At 40.5% G+C, this 25,309-nt stretch overlaps 2 protein-coding genes across 2 annotated transcripts; one reads left to right on the forward strand and one right to left on the reverse strand.

Moving 5' to 3' along the window:
- Nucleotides 1-9,079: 9,079 nt before the first annotated feature.
- zic5 (zic family member 5 (odd-paired homolog, Drosophila)) lies at nt 9,080-12,068 on the reverse strand (the record flags this gene model as incomplete). The annotated part of the gene is made up of 2 exons (XM_084083850.1): nt 9,080-9,519; nt 11,021-12,068. The coding sequence occupies 2 exons, from the start codon at nt 12,066-12,068 to the stop codon at nt 9,080-9,082; spliced, it is 1,488 nt and encodes a 495-aa protein (XP_083939976.1).
- A 5,071-nt stretch (nt 12,069-17,139) lies between these two features.
- On the forward strand, nt 17,140-19,917 carry zic2a (zic family member 2 (odd-paired homolog, Drosophila), a; the record flags this gene model as incomplete). Its single annotated transcript, XM_084084430.1, has 3 exons — nt 17,140-18,115; nt 19,285-19,448; nt 19,723-19,917. The coding sequence occupies 3 exons, from the start codon at nt 17,140-17,142 to the stop codon at nt 19,915-19,917; spliced, it is 1,335 nt and encodes a 444-aa protein (XP_083940556.1).
- Nucleotides 19,918-25,309: the final 5,392 nt, after the last annotated feature.

Consider the following 25,309-nt stretch of genomic DNA (forward strand, 5'->3'; position numbering starts at 1 on the left):
GTTATCATCCTTATTATAATTCATATTAGGACTCTTCCCTATAGGAGTTGTGACAGGCAGACAGGGGCCAGGTGGGAACGGGAGACTTTCAGTTAAGGAGTCGCACCTCCTCGCTCCTCTGCACGCAGCTCGGTGCTCCAGGAGTCAGCGTAATGAGGGTACCTGTGGGGGCCTCCTGGATGGAAAGGTTTCCTAACCTCGCCACGGCCAGTCAGCACCGCTGCACCACCACCTTCACTCCACGGCTCCCCCGGGCAGCGCCTTGCCGCAGCCCCCTTTCACCGACAGTTCACATTCAATGCACAACTTCTGTTCTGACAACTATAATGATCTGCATGGTGATGCTGAAAAAATGGAAGGAGGGGTTGTTGGTTAGCATTGTCCTATAGGAAAATAAAAGGAATTTCCATGAGGGCCTGCATGGCACTTTGCATCAGGACCAATTCCAAGGGGCTTTATGAGGCTGAGTTCACAAAACAGGGATCACAAAACCCAATGATATAAGTCACACTTTACAGTCTAGAACCGTGAAATTAGCTATAAACTTAGGAAGGCACATTGCCATACCCTAAAAACAGAAAAGAGAGGAGTTATTATCCTGGAATGATCTGTGGTTACTTTTCATATTGACCAGAGTAATCACTTTACAACTTTGCAATTAACATATATGATATATCATGGTTTGTACTGTTTCACTTGAGAAATAAATCTCGTGTTATCTTTACCTTTTTTCCCCCCAGGAACCATCAGTCATGTTAAGCAAATATTGCTGTCTCTCTAGGCTTTGTGTCACTAAGATGGATCGGCAGTGATAGTTTGTGAGATATACTGTCATTTACTATGGCAAGTGTCAGGGAAGGGCCAAAAGGTGCCCATCCCCAGCGGAGCTGGCCTAATTATACAATTAGTCTTGTGATTGGGACAGTCCAGAGCTAAGTGTCCTATGGGACAACCAGACACATTATGGCTGTCATCGGTTTCTTCACAACAAGTAAAAGAGCCTGCCCTAATACGTAAGCTGCTCGTCCTTAGATGGGGGACAGGGTTATTGGATATTTTATTTAGCATTTGAAATATTGCTCATCATTGTGATGTATTACCTACAGGTTGGGACTGAGCATTGGAGTGAGACTCATGTTGACTCCACAATAGACCAAGATGGACTATAGAAGGCGAGGTAAGAGGTGGAAAGGTGGACGATGATCTGGATAAGTGCATGCTTTTCACTGGACAACATTCATAACGTAGGTCATCTCGCTATTAAATCATTCATCTCTTAAGCCTTGTCCGGGGCTTCCATAAACTAAAATAACATCTCTTTGAAGACACCAGGCCAGTTGGAGACCCCATATCTCAATCCTATTGCCTATCCAGCCATATTTCCTTTCTGGCTTATCCCTGGTCAGTTGGAAACATCAAGACACCATATTTCCTTCTGCCCAACCAGAGCCATATCTTTTATTGCCAATCCAAAGTCAGTTAGAGAGGATGGGCGTGAGTCTTATGATGTTTCCTATCCACCAAGCCACATCCATGAAGTCAGGGGGAGGTCTTGGCTCTGCATGGTTGGGGAGACAGTGGACAGCCACACAGGATACTTTGCTGCACTGGCTTATCACATATGGGATTAGGGCTCCAGGAATGGACTGGTATAAGGGAAGTATTTGGTGACCACACTTAACCAATTTGCCCATGATAAACAATTTAGAAGGCCCACAATGTGAAATCAATCAAATATCTGCGGGTAAGAGCTTGGGGAAACTCATATCTTACTCATACGTTCACTGTTCCTGTGGACTGTTCCTTCTCACTTTTGCTTTATTTATAAGGATGTGTTTTATGCCTTTATTTTTCTCTATCCTTACCTGCCTTTGCCTTTCACCTCTGTCTCCTTTCTTAAAGGATAGTCCATTCCCCTTTCCAGCTGTGAGAGAATGATTCCTCCCATTCTGAATGCTGACCTTTTCTGCAATAAAACAGGATGCATTCAGGGATGACCCTCTGATGTTGCAGGTATGATAGTTCCACACAAATCTTCCATGAGATACCAATCTGTGTCTATCTATAGAGATGCGCTTGGACTGTGATGTTGGCACAAATTTGGCCCATCACAGTATGAGTCCTTAGATTAAAGAAGGTTAAAGAATTGGGTTGCAAGGATTTCAGGAAGTCATAAAAGGTGAAGAAAGTAAATAATGTTCAATTGTATTTTTCCTTTGGCCATTTTTCACATCAAACGCAATAATCATAATATCATATTAGATTTTAAGACCAATATCATGGGAATATGATGAACTTAATTGATATACTATTATTTTTGTATGTTTTAATAATGTATCACCATTCTCATCTTTCAACTATATGCTCACATATGCCAACCAACCTGCATCAAATAAAACAACAGGTGCCCACATTGTTCTTGAATCTCTGCTATATAGGCTACTTGGCTAAAGTAGTTAATTATACCCTGCATTAATTGTTTTCAAACTCTATACAGAACATTATTAAGTGTTCTGCCCCCCCAAAAAAGGCACATTTTCTGGATGATTCTTCTACAATCATCAATGGGAATTAGTCTAAATATTACGCTGGACCTCCCCAACACACACACACACACACACACACACACACACACACACACACACACACACACACACACACACACACACACACACACACACACACACCTGGCCAGCCTAGTTTCCTGTTACATTCAATGTTACATCTTGCATTTAGGGGCTTTTAGGAAAGCCCTGTCACTCAATGAGAGACTACCAGGGCAGTGCACTTACGCTTATCTGCACTTTAGTTTCTACCTTCTGGCCGGTGGGCTGTATAAGGGCCAGGTAGCAGGGCCTGGCTCATGTGGTTGTCCGTGGACGACCTTGGTCTCCTCACCTACTGCCTTGGAGTGGCTCCCAGTCCTCGGATGGGGCTTTGGACCAGCACCAAGTCTCTACCCCCACAGATGTTCCTGAGCCGCCAGATATTATGTCAGTTCTCTGAGATGGAGACAGGCAGGATTAGAGTGATGTATCTTGCTCTTCTGTAGAGCAGTGGATGAATGTAAAGTAGACACTAGACAGTAGTGTGAGTATATGGAAAACACATTTTCTTAATCCCCCAAAACTCTCAATGAAATATAAATATATGTATATATATACATTGTTTTTTACTTTTTCTTTCCTTAACAAAGAAAATCTTAGTTTTCATGGTCTTGCCTTCACATTGTATATTCAGAGACAGCCAGCCACAAAATGACAGTACAATCCAGAATGTTCATTTACTCTGACAGTGGAAAAAAATGCACTTGTATACTACTTTAGTAGTAGTTAAATTACAATTCTTCATTTTGCTGTCCACCTATTTTACCCACTACTCAGCAACAGCAGAAAAAAGCAGAACATTTCAAATTAAACCAAATGCTTAAACACAAGTTAAGAAATGTAAAAATAAAAACCTTGGGTTTCTGAAAAATGTGTTATACATTTTTTTTACAAATGAATGCAAATCAAAGAATAAATAGCTGCAGAGGAATGTAACAATTTGGAAAATATTATTACTTTGATTTATTATTGTAAATATTTTGTGTAGATAATAACCGGAGCACTGAGAGACCTATATCATGTGAGCCTGGTGCTTTTGCAGTTTGTTTGTTTTTACATGTTACTGTCTCCAGGAAATACAATATTGTAGCCTATAGTTGATAAAAAAAATTAACAACATAAATTTAAAGGTGTTAACTCTCTGTAGAATGACATGTTGCAATATGCACAGTACAACATTCTAAAAGTGTTCATTTAACTTGTGTCCATTCTTACAAATGAACACTGGAATTTACTGTGAAAGTGCTTTACGTTTAGGGTTTGTAAATCAATTTAATTAAATAAATTGTCAATGTGTCTATGGAGCAATATACAAAGAAAATAAATGTTTTTTTTAAGGCTTTGGGATTTTTTTTACCTTACACAACATAGTTTAAAATGACAGCTGGGGTATAGAATAGCCTTTTGTAATCTATGTATTTGTTGAAATATGATAATAGAATTAGGGAATTAATGTATCCTAAAATTAGACTATACTTTTATATGGGGGCTTTCCCCATAGCCACGTATACATGCCAGAGGAAACGAGCCTTTTCCAGAGATAATTACAAATAAATTATGATAGGCTCACTAAGTAATTGATTTAATGAAGTTCCCATGAAACTATTAAAAACGGGGTACAGGTCAGTCGAGTGAACCCCCAGTGAGCCCATTGTCAGGTGTTAACTCCCGCTCTCCTTTCGGAAAGACATCGGGGCTAATAGGTGAATCCACAGCTGCTGAAGTTGGGGCTGTGATGAGCACATTTTTCCTACAAACGTCCGAACAGTCCGCACCAGGCAGTCTTCGCCCAACTTCCAAAGTAAAGGGACAAAAGCTACTTAATTCTACCGGTGCGACAAACATCCATCGTATTAAGACTAAAGTTCATGCCCAAATATATCAAAGTTGTAAGTCGATTGTAACTAAACTTGCATATTCCCCTTACGCTTATCGTGCATACTCACTGTTCGCTGAGCAGAAAGAAACAGCTTTTGTCGGCTGGGCTTGCACAGAAAACGTCTTGTTCCGATAGCAGTCTTGTGGTTCAGAATGAGGCTGAACGTAGCGTGTGCAACTGGAACTGGTTTTCGTTTTCTCACTTGTTCGCGAAACTTATAAGATAGCCAGGTAGGGTGCTTGGAAATGTTGGCAATTTGCCTAGATAATGACAATCTGCAGTTTCATCGGGCACTCTATCACACTGCGACAGATAATCTAAGTAAATTATGAAATGGCATACGATATAATATAATACTATATTGTGCAAATGTTGTTTGTTGTTGTAATGAGCACGATGTTTTCCTGGTGTTTCTCCAGGTGTGTGTGTGTGTGTGTGTGTGTGTGTGTGTGTGTGTGTGTGTGTGTGTGTGTGTCCTTGATAACAGGTGATATAGATTATAGTTAACACTGGGCTATAGGCATATTTTATGATTTTGTAATCAAATATGTTCTAACAAGTGGCTTCCCAATTTGTTTGGAAGTATAGGCCAATCATTGATTGAATCAATAGTGTAAAGGTCTGCATCATTCCACACTCCAATTAGATGTGTTCCTTATGTTGTTGCAAAGGTAAACGAAATGTTGTGTATATATATATAATTTCAAATATATATATATATATATATATATATATATATATATATATATATATATATATATATATATATATAATGTATTTATTATATTTTGAATAATAACAGTTTTTCTTTACCATTTACAGTGGTCATTTGTTGTTTGTTTTCCACAACAACTCATTTCAATTAAATTAGCAACAGATTGGCATCATGCATTGATTATTTTCCCAACATATTGCCCCTAGGTAGGTAGGTAGGTAGTTAGTTAATCTTATTAATCCCGGGGGAAATTTCACTGTTACAGCAGCAATAGTAAAAGCAGCAAAAGTAAACTTTACACTAACACAAATGGGTTCTCCTCCCCATTCTTTTTCTCTCATATTTTGAGCCTTTTATTCCTGTAGTCAAGTTCAACTCTTTATAGTTGTTGAAATGGAATCAGAGACATTTGATCTTCGGGGATTGTGCCAAAGCTGTCACAAGGTGCTGCTGTTCTGCTGATATTCGTTTTTGGGGGTTTCCCCCACCTGCTTTCTACAAAAATATGACCCAAAAAATGGCTATAAAGTGACAGAGAAGAGATGCTTTTGTTGCAACAACAATAACACCTTTCTCACGGCAAGCCAAGGAACGCTTGGCACAGGTGCATTGGCGCACCAGCCTTGACTACCCACATTATAACAAACTAACCTTTGTAGCCCAAAATGATCACCCCACAAAACAGTCCTATGTGCATTGTTCTAACAGTATTCAGGAGATGGATAATGCTTGTAAAATCTGACAAGACAGCATTTGTTTGGGTTCTACGGTCGTCTGAGAAATTATCATTCAGTCCCTTAAATGGTGGAATGAGAGAGCGAGCATCGTTTTCACTGCGACTTCTGCTTTGTCCTTTCCAAAGTGGCGTCTGCATGTCTGACTCTGCCAGTTACTGATTTGCAGGCAGTATGTTAAGGTGGCCCATGTAAGTGATTTCCACGGGCATCCCACTAAAGGAGAACAAATCGCTGACAAAGGAGTGCCTTTCCTATTCAGCAGCGTCGTTAGGACAACCAAAAAGTATTTCTCAGATAATAAGTTCTACTTCAAAGCGTTTCTCATTGAAGGGTGACTGCTTCACTCCTTTTATTAAGTCCCCCCTTTCATGCCAAAGGGGCTATCTCTTTGGTTATTTTTCATCGTGTTTATTTTGTAACATTCATGGAGCACTTGTTTCTAAATAGAACCTACAATATAGGTTACTCTATAGGCCCTTGTCCCAAGAAAGAGTTCATGAGCAATAAAAAGGAACTCAGGACTCGTTTTGAATAACACGTCATCAATGTGTGGGAAAAAAACGTTATGATGGCAATAAAAGCTACCATAAGCCCATAGCCTTTATAATGTAACTGCTATAATAAAGGCTATACAGTATAGTGGCCTTGAAATAAATTAGGCTAATTTGGTTCTTGTTCATATGAAGTTTGTTGATCTTTTAATTGTCATGCATGAAAGAATACTACATTGCATGCATGTATGCTTAGTCAGAGTGTTCTTCAGGTTAACCCAATTCAAATATTGCACACATTTTTGGGCATAATGATTTAGGCTCACCATATTCACTCCTCATTCTCACCAGCAGCCAAGACGGCTGAATGCTACCCATCATGCAGGCCCATGTTGTTTACCTGTCAACATAGGCATAGCCTTGTGATAACATATATCAGACATTTAGGGAGAAGGTGTGCCGTACGCTTTGATTATAGTTAATTTAGTGGCAAGCTAATGGTTTTCAACCAGACATATTCAAATGTAAGCGTCTCACCACCCAATTGCCTTAGAAATCCTAACGCACCATGAAGACTGTCAACGCGACCAGCCTTCCGCTCAGAAGTAGCAGCCTTTGAAGTGGTGCAGGACTCGCGTTGGTCAATTTTAATTCTATAGACGGGACAGGGAACACTTTGAAAGTGAGATTGTGCGTTTTAATGGAGGAAATAAGAGGGGGGACTTGTTTCATACACTCCATACAAGGTCTTGCTTATTGTCAGATAGCTTTTATCTTTTATTTTTCCCATGAATGATTCATGCCTCGGCAGCTTTGTGCATGTCCCGCCTTTCAGAGGTAGCGCCATCAGGGGGCTAGAAGTTCCCCCATTAGACCAGTGATTGGTTTATACCATGCTAGTCTCTATTTGGGCCGTTACATATTTGTGAGATAACAGTGAAAAGTGTGTAGAAATGTCAAGGTATGAATTTTAAGTAAGGCCATTTTTTATGACTTATCACTTCATTTAACAATTATATAAATATTTAGGAAGCCTATATTTGTTTGCTTGTTTTCCCTGCAAGTCACTGAGAAACAGTGATTTTGTATTGTGTTTTGTTATTTAAAATGTGTCAATCATACACCTTACAGTCTAACTAGATTGTTGAATGGCCAGACTATTCTGTCTCTGATGTCATATTGGCTGTTCAAAAAATATTTATAAACCAGTAATTTGACTAAATGAGACTGGCTGGCTCCTCCAGTCTACTATTCAGGCTACTTGTTATGCCCTAGGTGTGATTATTTAGCTTTACCACTATGTAAAATTAGATTTTGAACATCAAGGGTCTGCACAGTCATACTGTAACTGATTCGTCATTTTTTATATATATATAATATCCAACAGATTCAACGGCACCATGCACCTCAAAGAGAAAGACAGATTACTACAAAAAGGGCATGCGAGAAGGGACTTTTCACATTACACAGCCTATTCAAGTAAAAATTATTTTCTTTTACAGAACACAATAAAAAGCATCAGTATACTACATGTCACCAAAACTGATATTATTATTCTTTGGTGTGTCTGTAATTCCAGTACAACAATGATACCAGCAAATAAATTACAATGTACAAAACGACATTTTCGTAATTAAAACTACGACATTCACGAGCATCAATACAATTACATATATACAAATCCTTCAGGGACAAAGCCTGTCAGTGTACACATTTAGGGTCTCGAGGGACTTATTCGTACTCTTTAACGAGCATAGCACTGGCGTATTCTTTTTTTATTTTATTTTTTGCATAAAATATAGTCTTAAATAGTTTTTAAATATTACAAAATTCCATCCAAACAAATGTATAAATCTCGAAAGTCATGTGTGAACGTTTAAGACACTCAAATGCTTGGATATATATTTATTTTCCTCGTGAACGAACGACCAGTGTTTGTACCACATGTATATAAGTAGTCCCAATCACATGGAATATTAAAACTTCAAAGTGATATTAGCTACTGAATATGAACTATTCACTGCCACTTAAGGGTTTACAAACGATGCCAATTGTTTTCCCTTGGAATGTTTGGAGTTTGACTGACAGTGACTGATAAGCAACTTATTAATTTTGCAAGGGAATGGCGGGAGATCATTTTGGACCAAATGTCAGTTTAGGAGTATAGGACACCAGTCACCAGTCGAGCTTACATGTTTTGAAAATGTGGTTTGTGGTTAAATTGTCTAGCTGTCTAACATGGTTCCTCCAAACGTCATGGGTCTCTCAAATAATAAAGCTTTTCTTTAACAAGGAATATAGGCTAACTCCTTTAAAAGTTTTTTTTTACCGATCCAATTCCAATGTAGGCTATATAGTGTCAAGTAGCTGAAAGTTGTGATCTATACATTCACTGTTGTAAGGAAAGGAGCAGGGCACACATTGCAGTTGCTCCCCATATTATTAGACCTACATCCACAACGATAATTAAGTTATTATTACACGGTTTAGCACAACCTTGTAATATTACATAGGCTAGTTGTGGTCTACCGTTGATATTTAAATCATTGATATGCCATTGGTCAATTTCCCACATGCACATGGGCCAGTATAGGCCTACACATTTAAACAGAACAACATGGGCAACACTTGTATAGCTGTAAACATCTTCATCAGAGCATTGTTCTTGGGTCTGTGTTTCTGAAAGAGTCCTCGTCGTCTGAATCTGACGTTGCCACCTCGCTGGAGGGGGTGTGAAGGTGGTTGGGTCCTCCGCTCCCCTGGCACACGTACCACTCATTGAGGTTGGTAACCTGAGGCGAGAGGTTCGCGGATCGGTTCCTGTGCGGTTCAGAGTTGGGCGAAAGGGGGTCTCCTATAGTGTTTGTGGAGGAAATGTAGGCGGCGTTCGTGGAGGGAGGCGGTGGAGACTTGCAATGTACTTTCATGTGCTTTCGCAGTGAGCTCGGGTGCGTGTAGGACTTGTCACAGCCGCGGACCTTGCAGTAGTAAGGCTTGTCACTAGTGTGAACGTGAGAGTGCTTCTTCCGGTCGCTGCTGTTGGCGAATTTCCTGTCACAGCCATCAAACTCGCATTTGAAAGGCTTCTCTCCTTGAATGGAGGGAAACAAAGATTGATCAGTGCATTGCCATAAAATGTAATTTCTGACACACAGATACACATTGTGTAGTAGCTATTCATATATGCTCGATTACAACGTTTATGCTAAACACTATACACATCATATCATTAGATACGTACGCCTGGCCAACCAATCTGTTGGGCCCCTCACTGCTTCTTAGCATACCGCGTTTAATACTTAATGTCATGAAGGCCAATTACTCAATAAATGGTTGCTGTGGCAGCCCACTTCCTGTACATCATAGTTTATTTATTCATATATGTGCCACAGCCACATTTACAAGCAGGCTCCTGTCTGAGCACGTGGACCATGTCAGAGGACCTCTTGGCTATACTCAGAGCACCACCACGGCCACAACGAGCCGTTTATGTGCCCCATGAAGTGGAATTAATACGGGCATGCTTCACACACAAATACACCTTCACGAGGCAAAACAGTCGAATATACAACCATTCAAAATGTGCTGCTGCAAGTATGCTTTGTAATAGAATGGCTCAAAAGTCGAAACAGAAGGGTATTTCTTTTCCATTGTTGAACTTCTGATCCTTAATAATTAATCACTATAGAGAATGCATACTTATTCGTGGCATAGCCTACGACTTTGCAACGAGACAGTTCAAAACACAGTCTCAAGCCACTGTTCAAAAGAAGTCCATGCCCCAAAAAGCTCTTGAGGACCAGCAGATCTAGTAAGTAACATAGGCCTATATATACACAGGTTTGGTAGTTAACACACTACAGTTAAAAGTTTAGCTATTTTGCATAGCACGTGCGACTCTTCACAACATTTCATTGTGTTGTTACTATGGGCTGCACTGACGCCATTGTTGTGGTTAGACCATCATAGCCTATCTGAATGCATAAAGCCAGCAGCACAGCAAAGTTTGCACAAAACTACGCGAAGGAGTAAACAATAGGCCTAAGTAAATAGTTTAGTTATATTTCATTTGTCTTTAACAGTTCGAGTGCTAAATTGTGCTGCTTATACATATTTTAATCCAACGTCATAGGAATAACAGCAGTATGCACAGACCTTTTAATCACAAACTCCCCCCACCCCATAAACCAGATGTGTAAACGTCTAGACTATTATGGATAACTCCATTTACGCTTAGCATTGAGGCGCACTGTTTTAGATGTACGTAAGCACGTTTTACAAATCCTATGCGATAATCCCCTCACGCCTACTATCTACGAGTAAAGTTTATGATTCAGAGAGGAAATGATGCATGTTTACTCGCGTGAGGCGATACATTGTCAGAAATGTGTCATTTACTTTTTAAAAAACGCATTTGTTCGTTATTACGCACAATTACGCACCGTCATACTCTGTTCGTGGACAGTCAGAATGTCAACAACAGGGAGACAACAAACTCAAGTGCTACAATAGCCTACATTACAGACGGTAGTCTGTGGACGGTTATACACGCAGCTCTATGCTGTTAGATCGCTTCTGTCTAGGTTACTGACCTGTATGAGTCCTCTTGTGAATCTTAAGATTCTCCGATCGAGCGAAGACTTTTCCACAACCTGGGAAAGGACATGGGAACGGCTTTTCTCCTGTATGTACTCGGATGTGATTGATCAGTTTGTACTTTGCTTTAAAAGCTTTCCCCTCGCGCGGACATTCCTCCCAGAAACAGACATGAGAGCTCTGCTCAGGTCCCCCGACGTGCTCTACGGTGACATGGTTGACCAGTTCGTGCATCGTGCTGTAAGTTTTCGAGCAGGGCTTTTTCGAAGTTTGTTGTTCCTGGTCGATCCATTTGCAGATTAACTCTTGCTTTATGGGCTGCCTCATGTATCTCAAAAACGCCCCCGCCGCTCCGTGCGGAGCAGAAGCGATGTTCACATTGAGGTTCATGGAGTTGTAGCTGTGGAGAGAAGAGGGTCCATAATGTTCTGGCCTGTGCCCGAAGTGCTCCGGCCTGCCGTAGATGTCCCCCGGTATACCCAGGCGCATCTGCCCGTTGAGGGCATGGTGGTGATGGGCACCTGGGGACGCCTGGTCATGAAGTCCAGTGAAAAGTGGATGGGCCCCACTTTCCGCGTGCCCATAAGCACCTGTTGGGGAGATGAACATGCCATGGTGATGAGGGGAGGAGGCGGAACTATGCTGTTCGCCAAGTGCATGCATAGCAGAGGCTGATAGTTCTCTCCTGAGGATGAGGTCCCTGCTGCTCGAGTAGCCTGAGTGGGGGTGAGCCACGGGGAAACCAACTGTGGTCTGAACACAACTGAAAGATGCCGCGGTCTGAGCTTCGGGATGGCTCTGAATGTGCTGAGATGGGCTAAGTTTGAGAGCATTTGTCTGTGCCATGTGCTCTGGTCCAAATGGAGTGAGTGCCACTCCAGGGTCGTTGCCCAGCTCCCCAGGGTGGAGGTGGGCATGGTGGGAGAGAGGGTGATGCCCCCCTAGCCCCGGGAAGCCTGTCATATTCTGATGAGGCAGGGGTTGAGTCGCTGCCAAATCCGCTAATCTTATCGCCGGATTCCTCTTGCTTAAAGGGGGTTCCATAACTACACTGTCAAGTCCATCCACACTCACCGCTATTGTTTTTACCCACACCACGCAATCTAAAACATTAGAATATATGTTTATAAGGGTCTATAACTTCTTTTGTCCTGCTTCTAACTCTGCTTGCTCCTTTTCCCACTCTGTCCTCAAGCGATTGGCAGAACATACAACAGTTGGAGGACACAGTAGGGAATACAGTTTAGAAATGGCACTGCGGGTATTGGACGGATTTCGGTGACTGGCAGTTAAGAGAACGAAGCGATTGGCTGTCGTTCAGCGCAGGGTCTCAGCAGGGTTCCGCCCCCTCACTCTCTTTATCGCTGTTGACTCCAAAAAGTTGTACTCACAAAGTTACCAACAAATCTGTTTGTGCCGCTTATAGTAGTGGTGTATGTAAACGACAGAAACATTAGTGGATTTAAGGACTATGAGTGATTTTTTTTGTATTTTGTATTTTTTTTGTCCAATATTTTAGGGGTATCGTGGTGACATTTCCAACCACTAGCCTTTTGGAGGTATATCAAAATGATTAGCCTAAAATAGTAAAACATGAAAAAATGCATTCATCGCACCTACTGACGACATGAGGGCTGTGTTGGCAATTGTCATTTTCATTACCATTTTGTCTTTTGTGGTTTCCCAGAAGAATTTGTCAATATCTGCTGCACATAATCTTTTTTGTAATGTGCAATATTTACATTACTTCAAATTAATTAAATACATATCATACCTGACATAGTTTTCCCATTGTAAAATCTGACATTTAAGCATTAAAATAATGATTTCATTTTTATGCCATGTTGATGAGTTAATGGCCATTTTGACATATGTAAGCCTCTTAATATGTGCTCTGCATTATGATAATTATTATAATAATGTTCAACCTATGCCTTGATGTTGCTCGTGACTCTTAGTAGGCTTAATAGGCTATAAGAAGCTTTACATTTTAAACTCAGTTTTGTGATAATGTGATAACTGTATGGTTGAGACGGGGCAAACTGAAAAAGCCACAATAATTGACTTCAGAATCTTTCTTTTATTATACATGAATAATAATAAAACGTATGTTGACATAATTTAAATCTTGATCACAATAATTTACAAATGATACTTTTCACTATACCAATACATTGGTAATGAGTGAAAATAAATACACTTTGTAAAACGTGCACGGTGGCATGACCCAGAAGAGCTGCCATCAATGATCATCACAGAATGTCCATGGGTGAAGTGTGAACAAAGTTTTTGAACTATGTAGATATATAGCCTAAAAGTTGACTTTTATTTTAAACATCACGCCCCCTTTTCTCAGCAGGTGTATCTGTTATCGATTTAATGTCTTAATTTAAAGACCCTTTTGGAATCCATTTCTGATATAGCCGCAGCCAACCTTAAATAGTTGGACATTGATGTTCAAAGGTCTGATAACTTTAAAAGAGCTCACCTTAAAATGTGCAACAGCTGTCTATAAATCTCCAACTTGTGAGTTTGTGTTGCACTTAGTAGGCAAGGCTATATCAGGTGTGAGGGAGGGTTAGCACAATACTGTCTGGATAAAATGATTTAATTCACCAGACTATTGCATATATAGAGTTCACCAGCTAGCCTACATTAAAATAAATAAACAAATGTTTAACTGCAGCTTTTCCACTTGGAAGAATTAAACCAATAATATAGCCTAATAATGTTCCATTAGCCTATAGGCTACTTACCTATAAACTAGTTTGTCAGTTTTGTTTATATGCGCATTTTTACCCTCTGATATGTGATTAATTGTTTATGACTGTTTGGCTACATGGACCCGTCCAGTTAAACGGTAAATAAATTAGCAATCAACATTTTCAACCACAAAATTAAGTTATGATCAAGTCCCTATATAGCCAATTAAGAAAAATATATTTTTGAGTGATTTTCCCAGCTACTCAGGGGAATAAATTTGTGTCAATATTATGATATTGTATCATATGCCTACATTTTTAGAACATATTAAAGTATAAAGCTTCATGTTAGCATGAGGCACATGTTTTAACATCTTCGTCAATCAATTAGTTAAAATGGAGAGGGAAACGCCAGAGCAAACTCAACAACTAATGAATGGGTTCATCTCCCTTAACTTTTAGTTTTAACATCACCCAAAGCATGTCGATGTCTTCCAAGGAGTAAGGGGGATGCCTTAAACGTTTCCCCCTTTAAAACAAAGACGCTTTGTCATAAAAAGGGTTATTTTACCAAAAGTGTCAAGAGGGCAACATATGTGGTCTTAAGGGGTCATGGGTCAAACATCCATGAAACACAAGGTCACGGAAACCACACAAGTAACCTTCCAATGCGTCAACATATTGATATTGTCAAATAATAGAGAAGTGAAATACGCCCCGCTTCTCTCACCCTTGGCCTGCGTTAGGCACAGCGCCATTATAGAACTCTCTTAATGTACAAGCCTTCATGTTATTCACTTTAATTTATAATTGTACATTTTCCAGTTCTGAAATAGCCGCATGCTTTAGATTATATAATAAATAATATTTAATGCGTACGATTGGTTTAGAGCAGTTTTGTCGTCCCGACGTCCCCTATGCCATGCCCTAAAACCTGTTGAAATAGTGGTCTTTGGGGATTTCATTATGTTAGCCCCCTTCTTCTCGTAGCAGAAGGGAAACCCACAGCCATGTGCCTCTGGCCGATTGAGTTTTCTTTCTTTTTAATTTTCTTTTTCTTTTTTTCCTATCGGGAAGGTTTTGTGGTTTTCTACAGAAATAAAGCAGTTCTTATAGAGGTCGGCAGACGTGACTTTGAACTTGGATCAGCTCCTAAGTTTCCTGTGGTGCGGGTTGAAATAGACTTGGAAGAATGGCGTGTATGCTCAGGCTGCCCCACTTTGAGACACGGAATTTCAAAAGTTGTAGGCCTTATACGTTCAACTCGGCTTCCCGTTATTTACCGCCTGGAGCACCGAAGGGTTGAGAGAGGCAAGAGAAAGTTTGTTGTGTGTTGGAACAACTGGAGTGCTCAAGGGACTTTAATTTGATGAAAGTGTAAGTAAACCTCCTTTCAGTTAAATGTAAACATTTGAATGGGCAGCTGTTGTACATAGCATTTAAACGGAGATTCGTGTGCTTTGAATGGAAGATTGCCAGTGAGCCCTTGCTTTGAGATATTGACGCTCTACTTCAAATATGAGGTCTCACATAAAACAAACTGGAGAGCTTAACTGTACAAAATAGGCTAGTGGTTTAACTTGTAATAACAGAGTAGCCACTTCGGTTGCAACATGGAATATGTTTTAAAGAACCAATACAGCAGCACCACTTCAAACCACTCTTATTCACTGACTTACAACTTTTATTTAGACATTATTATATCAACCGTGTTAGTTCAAGAGAGCCTTGAGCCTTAATCATTACTTGTAAATTGTTTTCTGAGCGCACTTCACAGTCATAACATGAGACTTAATTAGGTGTAGCTGAGTTGAAAAGCTCTGGAGATTCACAGCAGGTTGATGGAGAACCAATAGTCTGTGGATCCAAAAGAGTCACCGAGAACCACTGACGGTTGAGCCATTATAGCACCTCGTCCCATCGTGGTTCTACTGAACCACAGAACCACAGAAGACACATGATGCCTTATGGAGCCCCGCGGGGTGGTGTGGAACCACGAACGCGTCTTCTAGTCAAACAGAATCCTTTCTTCAAATAGGAATGCTTTTACAGCGTTTACCACAATTTCACCCACAAAGAGCGTCTTAAGAACCACATGTTCATCGTGTAGTACTATACAGATCATCAACAACATTTAATCAGTTTTAGACTATTTTGGTTTGGAAATTTGATTTTCACACAGAGGAAAGCCATTTTTCTTATTGACTATCCATATAGCTGAGACGCGACAGGGAGGTTATGCGTCATGATATTCGTTCCATGTAATATGTCTTAGATAAACACTGTAGGCTACGAAATTGGGGCTTGATGTATCCAGTTTTATGGGATATCCAGTAACAAAGATTTATTACGGAAATCTGTTATGTTGTTAAAGCTTAAGTTGCTTTTAAATGATATTAACAGTCCATGGATTGTTTCATTTTAGATGACATTGTGATTAATTGCCAGGGCTCAATTTGCATACTTTAATGGTGTCTTTCCATAAACATTTCCATGAATGCAAGATTTGTAAGCAAAGATAAAATGCAGTACAAAATATAAGGAGTTGTATCATGTTTGGGTTATGCAAACAAAATAGCGTCAATTGTCAACGTCACCTCGAAGTTATTTGCTTATATTAAGGCTATTTATGTATTTCTTTCGAAAATAGTAGTCTATATGTCAGCGCCCTTCTGATATCACCAGACGTCGCATTCGCATTATCTATACATTAACCCATTACCCACTGGAGGAAAAAAAACAATTGTGTTTTCTGATATCTCTTTCTTTCCCCGAAAATCCTCTTCTAAAAAGTAGGCGGTAATTATTAGTGGAAAATGGCGATCATCTATTAGTCGCCAAAGCGGTACCTGCTATTGGAGGGGCACCTGGGATTGATGAGCCGCAGTGGCCAATGAGACTGCGTGGAATGAATGCACGGGCTCCAGTTAAAGGGGGCGTAAGAGGAGGTAGTGCCAGTCCACGGAGAAACAGGGACCGTCCGCGATAAACACAGGCGAGCGAGAGAAATAAACATAGCAGTCGGAACAACAATTCTGAGATGCTTCAGCACCCTCTCTCAGTGAATGCGAAGGACACCTAGTAAGATCATTATTTAATTTTTTTAAATGTATTTTAAAAACAACCAACTGTCACTGTTTCGAGAGGAAAGGGCTAAAGGAAACTCTTCACTTCATTACGTTGGGATTTTTGAGTCATAAGTTAACTACAAGTGAATTCAGACGCCGATAGCAAAGCCAGGCTATTTTTCCTCATGAGCGGATCGCCGTTTTGAATTACGCCTGATATGATGTTTCCAACGTTGGAAGTTGAAGCGTTGCGTGTCAGCATTACCATTTGAATTTCTTCCCGTTACTTCGTAGCCTAAACCAGTACTGATTCGAGCAACAAAAAAAAATACGCTAACTGAAAACATGTTACTGGATGCTGGTCACCAGTTTCCTGGACTGGGAGTAGGCTCGTTTGCCAGACATCACTCAGCAAGCGAGATGCAGGAGAGAGACTTGAGTTTGGCACAAAATAGCTTTGTAGACTCGGCACACATGGGTGCATTTAAGCTGAACCATGATCTTTCTCCGGGACAGAGCTCTGCCTTCAGCGCCCAGGCGCCGGGCTACCCCGCTGCGGCTTTGGGGGCTCACGCCGCTCATGTCACCTCGTATGCAAGCTCTCCTTTCAACTCCACCAGGGACTTTCTTTTTCGCAGCCGTGGCTTCGGAGAGTCCTCTCCGGCGAGCAGCCAGCATACTATTTTTGGCCCCACGGCGGGATCCCTCCATCACTCCCACACAGACAGTCAAGGCCACATTCTGTTCCCTGGGATCCACGATCAGCATGGGTCCCATGGATCCACGAACGTACTCAACGGCCAAATGCGGCTGGGACTACCGGGAGAAGTTTTTGGACGGTCCGACCAGTACCACCAGGTCTCCAGCCCGAGGACCGATCCATACTCGGCCGCACAGCTCCACAACCACCAGTACGGCTCCATGAATATGAACATGGGGATGAACATGGCAGCCCATCACCACCCTGGTGCCTTTTTTCGCTACATGAGGCAACAGTGCATCAAGCAGGAGCTCATCTGCAAATGGATCGACCAGGAGCAGCTCAGCAACCCCAAGAAGTCGTGTAACAAAACTTTTAGCACCATGCACGAGTTAGTCACGCACGTCTCAGTGGAGCATGTCGGGGGACCGGAGCAGAGTAACCACATCTGCTTCTGGGAGGAGTGCGCCCGCGAGAGCAAACCATTCAAGGCGAAATACAAACTGGTGAACCACATTCGGGTGCACACTGGCGAGAAGCCTTTTCCATGTCCCTTCCCTGGATGTGGGAAGGTCTTCGCACGGTCGGAAAACTTGAAGATACACAAGCGAACACACACAGGTAAACATTGTTCAATTTGTTTTGAAGATTGCATAATGCATTTTCCTTAATAGGCCCATTGAATCGAGCATGTGCATAGATACAAAAGGTTTACTGTGTTATTGTCATACAATTATGGAGTAGATACACACATTGTGTTAAAAATCACAACCAATTCAAGCAATCTAATTACATGTGGCTATTTTAGCCCTCCAAGAACATTATTCTGTCAAATAATATTTAGTACCGTAGTAGGGCTAACATAAGAATAGTTATCTGTCACGGGCCGCATATATTGGGTTTGTTTAATTCTAAGAGAGAGTGGTGTCGCAACTATGTGTAGTAAATTATGTAACCCAGTCTGTGGAGGTTTTGTGCTTCGTAAACTTTAAAAATGGGTCAAAGGCGACACGAGGGCTGTGCTCTGCTCGCATCGCGTGCGCCGTGGAGCGCAGCCTCGTAGTAAATCTCATCAATTGGTTTAATGTTTACGCCAGACTGCGCTTTTACAATTCATGCCGCAGCTCCCCCTCCCGTTTTATCCCATTTATCCATCGATAAATACTGAATATTTATCGATTTTTAAAAATGTATATATAGGCTATATTATATTTTCGCTATTGTTTTGGAGTTGCTTTATTCGTCTTATGTGAATTTGAGCCAACCTAAACTCTCATCGAGTGTCTTTTGTTATCGTAGGCATTGCTTTGAGGCCAGGTGCAACCAAACTATTTTCTTGGGGTATTCGTTGTGGTTTGGTGCCATCTAATTGGACAGGTGTTAATTAAATGTGTATTGTTTCCCAACAAATGGTGAGCATTATCTATAGGCCTATCGGCCGAATACGTTTACAATAGCAAAAACCTACATGGATCATTTAGGCAAAATATGGGAGCACAACTCATTTATGTTCGGTTATAATGAGCTGCAGTTTCGAAGTTTAATTTCATGTTTGGTTGCCTCTTGTGAGGCTTCTTTGAATTATTCTAGTCTTCATTTAACGTCCACAATATACAGTAGCATTCAAATGGTCAACTTTGTACGGTTGAACGTCATTAGCCAACTGTACAACTGTAATGCTATGCAAGGGGCCTCTCTGAATAACAGTGTTGATGTCTCTAACCATCTATTGTTATTTTTTTTTTTAACGTATGTGTCTTTCTTTTTTTCCTTTTTTCTTTTTTTTGCAGGAGAGAAACCGTTCCAGTGTGAGTTTGAGGGCTGCGACAGGAGATTTGCTAACAGCAGCGACCGAAAGAAACATATGCATGTTCACACGTCGGACAAGCCATATCTTTGCAAAATGTGTGACAAGTCATATACGCATCCAAGCTCTCTCCGCAAGCACATGAAGGTAAATAAATAACTGAGAGAGACAGAAACAGGCAGTGTGACTGACTGACTGACAGAATGAGTGAGTGAGTGGGTGGATGCGGGTATAGTGACCACAATGTATTCATGATAGTGTTATGTGTATTTTGGGAACTCATCAGCTTAGCCTATGGTTAAACCATATCCCATGCTCCTCCTTTAAATACATGAATTACTAGGCTATTGTTTTCTGGGCCCATATATCATTGTATTCATGTCTATCTGTATTTTTGTCCCCTTTCCCCCTGTTTTCCCAGGTCCATGAAGCTTCTCCACCACCACCACCATCTGACTCATCACCGGCAGCCAGTTCTGGTTATGAATCCTCTACACCACCAGGCCTGGTGTCTCCAACCACTGAGACTCACAACAACCTGTCCCCCGCCTCAGCTGTGCACAATACCAGCAGTCACAGTGGCCTATCCTCCAATTTCAGTGAATGGTATGTTTAGGACAAAGCTGAAATGAACCAACACAGTTCATTTCACAGCACTGGACATAGAAGATTGGAACACGGACACACAGAAACAATTTTGGAAATCATTTCAATTCACCAGGGAAGATGACAATTGCCACCAGAGTTTGTAATATAGTTAATGTGTATTCAATACTGTAAATAATTACTAAACACTCTCTTTCCCATTGGTTGTGATAGAATTTGTCAGTCTTTGGTGTATAGATGTTCCTTCAATGGTAGCTATTTCTCTAACTGGACTTTTAGTGCACATACTACGATAAAATTGTACCATAATGTTGAATATTGTGATCCTAAGGCAAATTGATTGTACTATACTAAACATCTATAAACTGGAAAGCGTGCCAAAGTCAACATTTAACTCAAAACAGACCACACTATTTTGCTTGTGAATGTATATTTTAGTTTGCTGGGCTTAACTTGTGATGTTTTGTGCTTTGCAAGTTCGAATTGTGAAATACTATCTCGAAGATTATGAAGAAAATAAACGTTGTGCCGTTCGAATTTCTGTAACTACACCCTTACTTTTGTAAATATCAACTGCCATATTTATCCATTTGTAATTAAATTATGGTATTTACTTGCTACAGATGAAACAATATTTATAAAGAATGTTTCTTTACTATAAATATGTACAATTATGAGCTAAACATGGGCAGTTGTTTTGTTGTGTTTTGTTCAAAGTTTTAAGAGGTGTTTTCTTCCTTATTGTGATAAGAATTTTACTGCATACAAATATAATAAAAGGTGTTGCAAGTGTTAAATATTCCCTTTGTTTTTTTTTCTTAATTCCATTTGTTTACATGTTTAGGTTTTCCTTGTTTTCTATCATGTAACTATGGCAGAAATGTTTAAAAACATTGGCAGATGCAGGTCTCAGACATTGAAATAGTTTATTCAAGGAAAAGTTTGCCCTTTAAAAAAAAATTATATATATATGTGTGTTTGTTTCAAGCTTTGCAAAGTGTGGCAATGGCTGTTGCCTGTTGGTGCTTAAATGTCATAACTGCTACATCATGACCAAAAGTATGTTTTGAAATTTAAATGAGTCATCACTTGTAGCTGGATGTTACAAAGTAGGCTAACAAACTTGGGGTTTCCTGGAAATACTTTGTTTAGAATGATAAAAGCTCAAATACGAATTTAAACAAGATAGTTATTGTTTTGGGCCCAATATTTTGAGATATATGGCTGACATCCATTTTCAGTGCTTGTTGAGATGGATGCATAGCACTCTGCTTTTGGAGGAAATGGCACATTTTCCAGCCTATAGATTTTTTTTTAATATCATTTATTTCAATCTAATTCTTCATCTGCAGACAGACCTCTGCATAGGCCTATACCGAAAATGCAAATAGCCTCCCCCTCCCCCACATTGGTCATTTGAGAGTAGGGGAGTTGCGCCAAACAGCCGTGAACTTGAACTTGACTGGGGCTGTAGTAGCCCTATACACTGAAAAACGAGCAAGCCATTATACGCCCATGATAGGCAATTGTACAGTTCATAGACAGTTGTCATATAGATTGTGCATGACAGCGAATGCTGTGTAAATCAGATGAATTTTAGGCTTAAACTTTTGTCTTGGATATAGGCAGAAAGAAAGTCTGTGTGAGATATGTTTTTTTTCATGCGAGAGGACGTGCTATTTGCTTCTGCGGGAGATGAGCTGTTTTCAGTGTCTGTAAACTGCACAGTGCTGCCGGTGTCGGTGTCTCCTATGTTGAGAAAAGCATGGGTCATCTTATTGTGTTGGGGGACGGACGGGCGTCCGAATCGGTAGCCTATATGGATTAATAACGGTGAACAGTTAAGAAGAATATTATGGGACTTCATAGTGGTTCATATGAGCTATACGGGCAACCACGACGATTCGCTTGGTAACAAAGTATTTCATCTGTAGCCTGTAGCCATACCAGCTTTTGTTATTATTTGGCTTACAGCAGTGGTTCTCTAAACGTGGGAGCCTGCAGGGACCCTCAGTGTTCCTTGAGGGGGTACCAAATGGACCCTACAGGGTCTGTAACTCTGAGAGTGTACAAATGGAACCAAATGGACCCGTTTCCCGGGTCATTTGGTTCCATTTGTACACTCTTAGAGTTACGGTGGTCCTTGAAATTAAATAGTTTGAGAACCACGGGCTTATAGAGGCTTGACAACAGAAATAACGGAATATGAACTTCATATGTAATCAGGGTCCTAATGGCCTTTCATGCGCGAGGGTTTCTCACGAGCATGGCTCGGTGTTGTGACCTCTCTCGCGGAGGATGATATGACCTGTGGGGAGTGGAAAAGGTCAGCCCCACGCGGCGCGTCGATGCCGTTTCCTCCTCGGCACATGCTGTTCTGATATTGATCCACAGAGAAGGGAAAGGCTTTTAGAAAATACTACTATTCTTCAAGGAGAAGAGTCACCTGCTACACTGGGCTTTATACGATATGATTCCGTTTGGACACAATTATCACAGACGCACGGTCACCTCCTCAAGCTGGACGATTTAGATTTCCTATTTCAGGGACTTAAATGGAGTCAACAGTATAAATCGGACAAAGGGAACAAAACGGCATCAACTAAAATACATGGGCGCTACATACAACCCTCTCTAATAAATATTAGTAATTTCATGCGTATAGCCTACTAAACACACACTGTGTCCAGACTAGTCCACACGCCGTTTGTGTGCGTGTGTGTGTGTGTGTGTGTGTGTGTGTGTGTGTGTGTGTGTGTGTGTGTGTGTGTGTGTGTGTGTGTGTGTGTGTGTGTGTGTGTGTGTGTGTGAGTGACTGTGAGAGAGAGAGAGAGAGAGAGAGAGAGAGAGAGAGAGAGAGATATGCCTGTGGGTAGGGAGGCTTGTATCAATCTCGAGGGCTCACTTTAGTAGATTTGCGTCATAACTAGACTAATGGTCCGCCCATAACCATAACTATAATCCAGGAGGCCATGATGCACGAGGAGCACAATAGCTGGTATTGATTGAAGAAATTAGTAGCACGAGTCACGACCAACGTACGTTGCCTCTTGTGTTTTAACAATGGTATAGTCAATTTCATTATTTTCATAGCGCAACCACGACCCATTAAACACGCAGGCACACACGCACGCACGCACGCACGCACGCACGCACGCACGCACGCACGCACACACACACACACACACACACACACACACACACACACACACACACACACACACACACACACACACACACACACACACACACACACACACACACACACACACACACACTTTCTCTCAACCTCAAAACTTGCTATTGATTTTAATGCTATTGTAAAATGTGTTTTCAACATGATTGTTTTCCACCTTTTTCTTGTGTTGCCTCTATTGAAAAATACAACGAAAACACAGACCTAGGCATAGGAAGCACAATGTCTGGGCATGATTCAGTGTGTCCTCATAAAATATTGTTGGCAATCTTTCATATTTCACACATTAAATAATGGGGCACAGAACACATATTTTCCCCCTCTAGACCTAGGATAGATAGTTTTAGCCTGTTGATTTAGAAAAGCCTGTTTTAGTTTCAGATTAGATAAACGTGTTTTGGGTTGTAGATGTCTGTGTTCCAAACATTTTATAGTTTATGCTTATGATACAGTTTACACAGGCCTAATAATAATAAGTTATGTGCGGCGTGTATTGTAGCCTTCCTCAGCAATGAAAAAAAATACTGCATTGGTTATTTATTTATGTAATATATATATATATATATATAAAACTATTTTTCACATTTCAAATTAGCATTGTATTAATTAATAAATAGTATTATAGCTATTTAAGCTACACATTTTGCAAAGTTTTAATAATTGTTTTTATTTCTACACTGGCCGAATTATAAGTGGCATGCCGGTCTTTATTGAGAAAACAAATTACATGTGGAGTATTTATTTGCACTGAAAATTAACGAACGTCTTGTAGGCTACTTTTGACCATTTATTTCCTGGAAGATAAACCTGTTGAGTGCTTCAATACATAAGTCAAAAGTCGTGACTTAATATTTCTGTAGACTTATTTTAGATCTTATTTCGTTTTACACTAAACTCACAAGACTCACAACAAAGAAAATGCTAATTAATTAACTTCAGGAAAACGCAGCCGTTTCAAATGAATGGAAATGGGTCATTGAATGCAGGCCTATAATATTCCCCTTTACATGACGGCCATGCCATTGGATTAGTTCACATTTTGTCAAATAAATCTGTTGATAGCCTATTGCAAATTTGTTTATTCGAAATGGTCCACACACCATTTTTGTGTGGACTAAAAAAAAATGGGAAAAAAGTGTGGACTGAAAATAAATAAATACTTATATATATATATATATATATATATATATATATATATATATATATATATATATATATATATATATATATATATATATATATATATATATATATATATAGTCTTCTTTTCTTAACAAAATGGGCAAGAATATATTATTAGAATATGATGGTCACCTGTTGAGGCAAAATGCATGTCACATGAATGGTATGCCTATTTTTGACATAATTTTATTTTTTTAACCAAAATAGATTCATTATGTCGGACTTCTTTTGTACTGGTTCCTTCCTCATTCCAGCATGCAAAGTTAACAGCTTTGTAGTACGATTCAAGATAATAATAGGACCAGCCCAGGACAAGTTTATGGATATGGGAGTGCGGGTTATATGCGCACATCACTTGTGATTTTGGCATTCAAATATACATGCCAGAAGTCTTCAACAGGGGGTCCGGGACCCCTAGGGGTCCGGGTCCTCTAGTTACTACAGGGGGGCCGCCAATTTTTTGTGTGACATGACATTTTTTTTTACATTAACCACTTGAACCCTAGGCCTATAGCATCCCTTTTCTGATGAGAAATTTAGCCAAAAATAGCAGATCTACAAGCTCACAATGGTGATGAGCTTGTAGATTGGCAAAGAGGTATAGGTGTAGAAGTAAAAAAAAAAAGAGCAGTCCAAGTAAAAAAATAAAAAAAACTTTGATCTAAAACACAATTTCTACAATATAGAGGGGGTCCCTGGCCTGAAAAACGTTGAAGACCCCTGATATTATGCATTTCGGAGTCAGCTTATTGACCCAAACAGATGCCACTTTATATGTAAAAAAAAAAGACAATTAAATAAATAAATAAAATAATACACACTCTCGTCGCTCCCTCCCTCGACGCCCCCCCCCCCCCCCCCCCGCCCCCCCCCCCCCCCCCCCCCCCGCCCCCCCCCCCCCGAGTCTGACATGTTGAGTAACCTATGTACAGTCTGCCTTCCTGTGTAACGCAGCCCCCGTGGCCTTTCATGTGAGCTCAGCGGCTGCCTGCCTTTCTCACACACAGATGAATGTGTTTCTGTG

Source organism: Gymnoscopelus microlampas, assembly GCF_963454915.1.
Source record: "Gymnoscopelus microlampas genome assembly, chromosome: 17".
In the NCBI taxonomy this organism is placed as follows: Eukaryota; Metazoa; Chordata; class Actinopteri; order Myctophiformes; family Myctophidae; genus Gymnoscopelus; species Gymnoscopelus microlampas.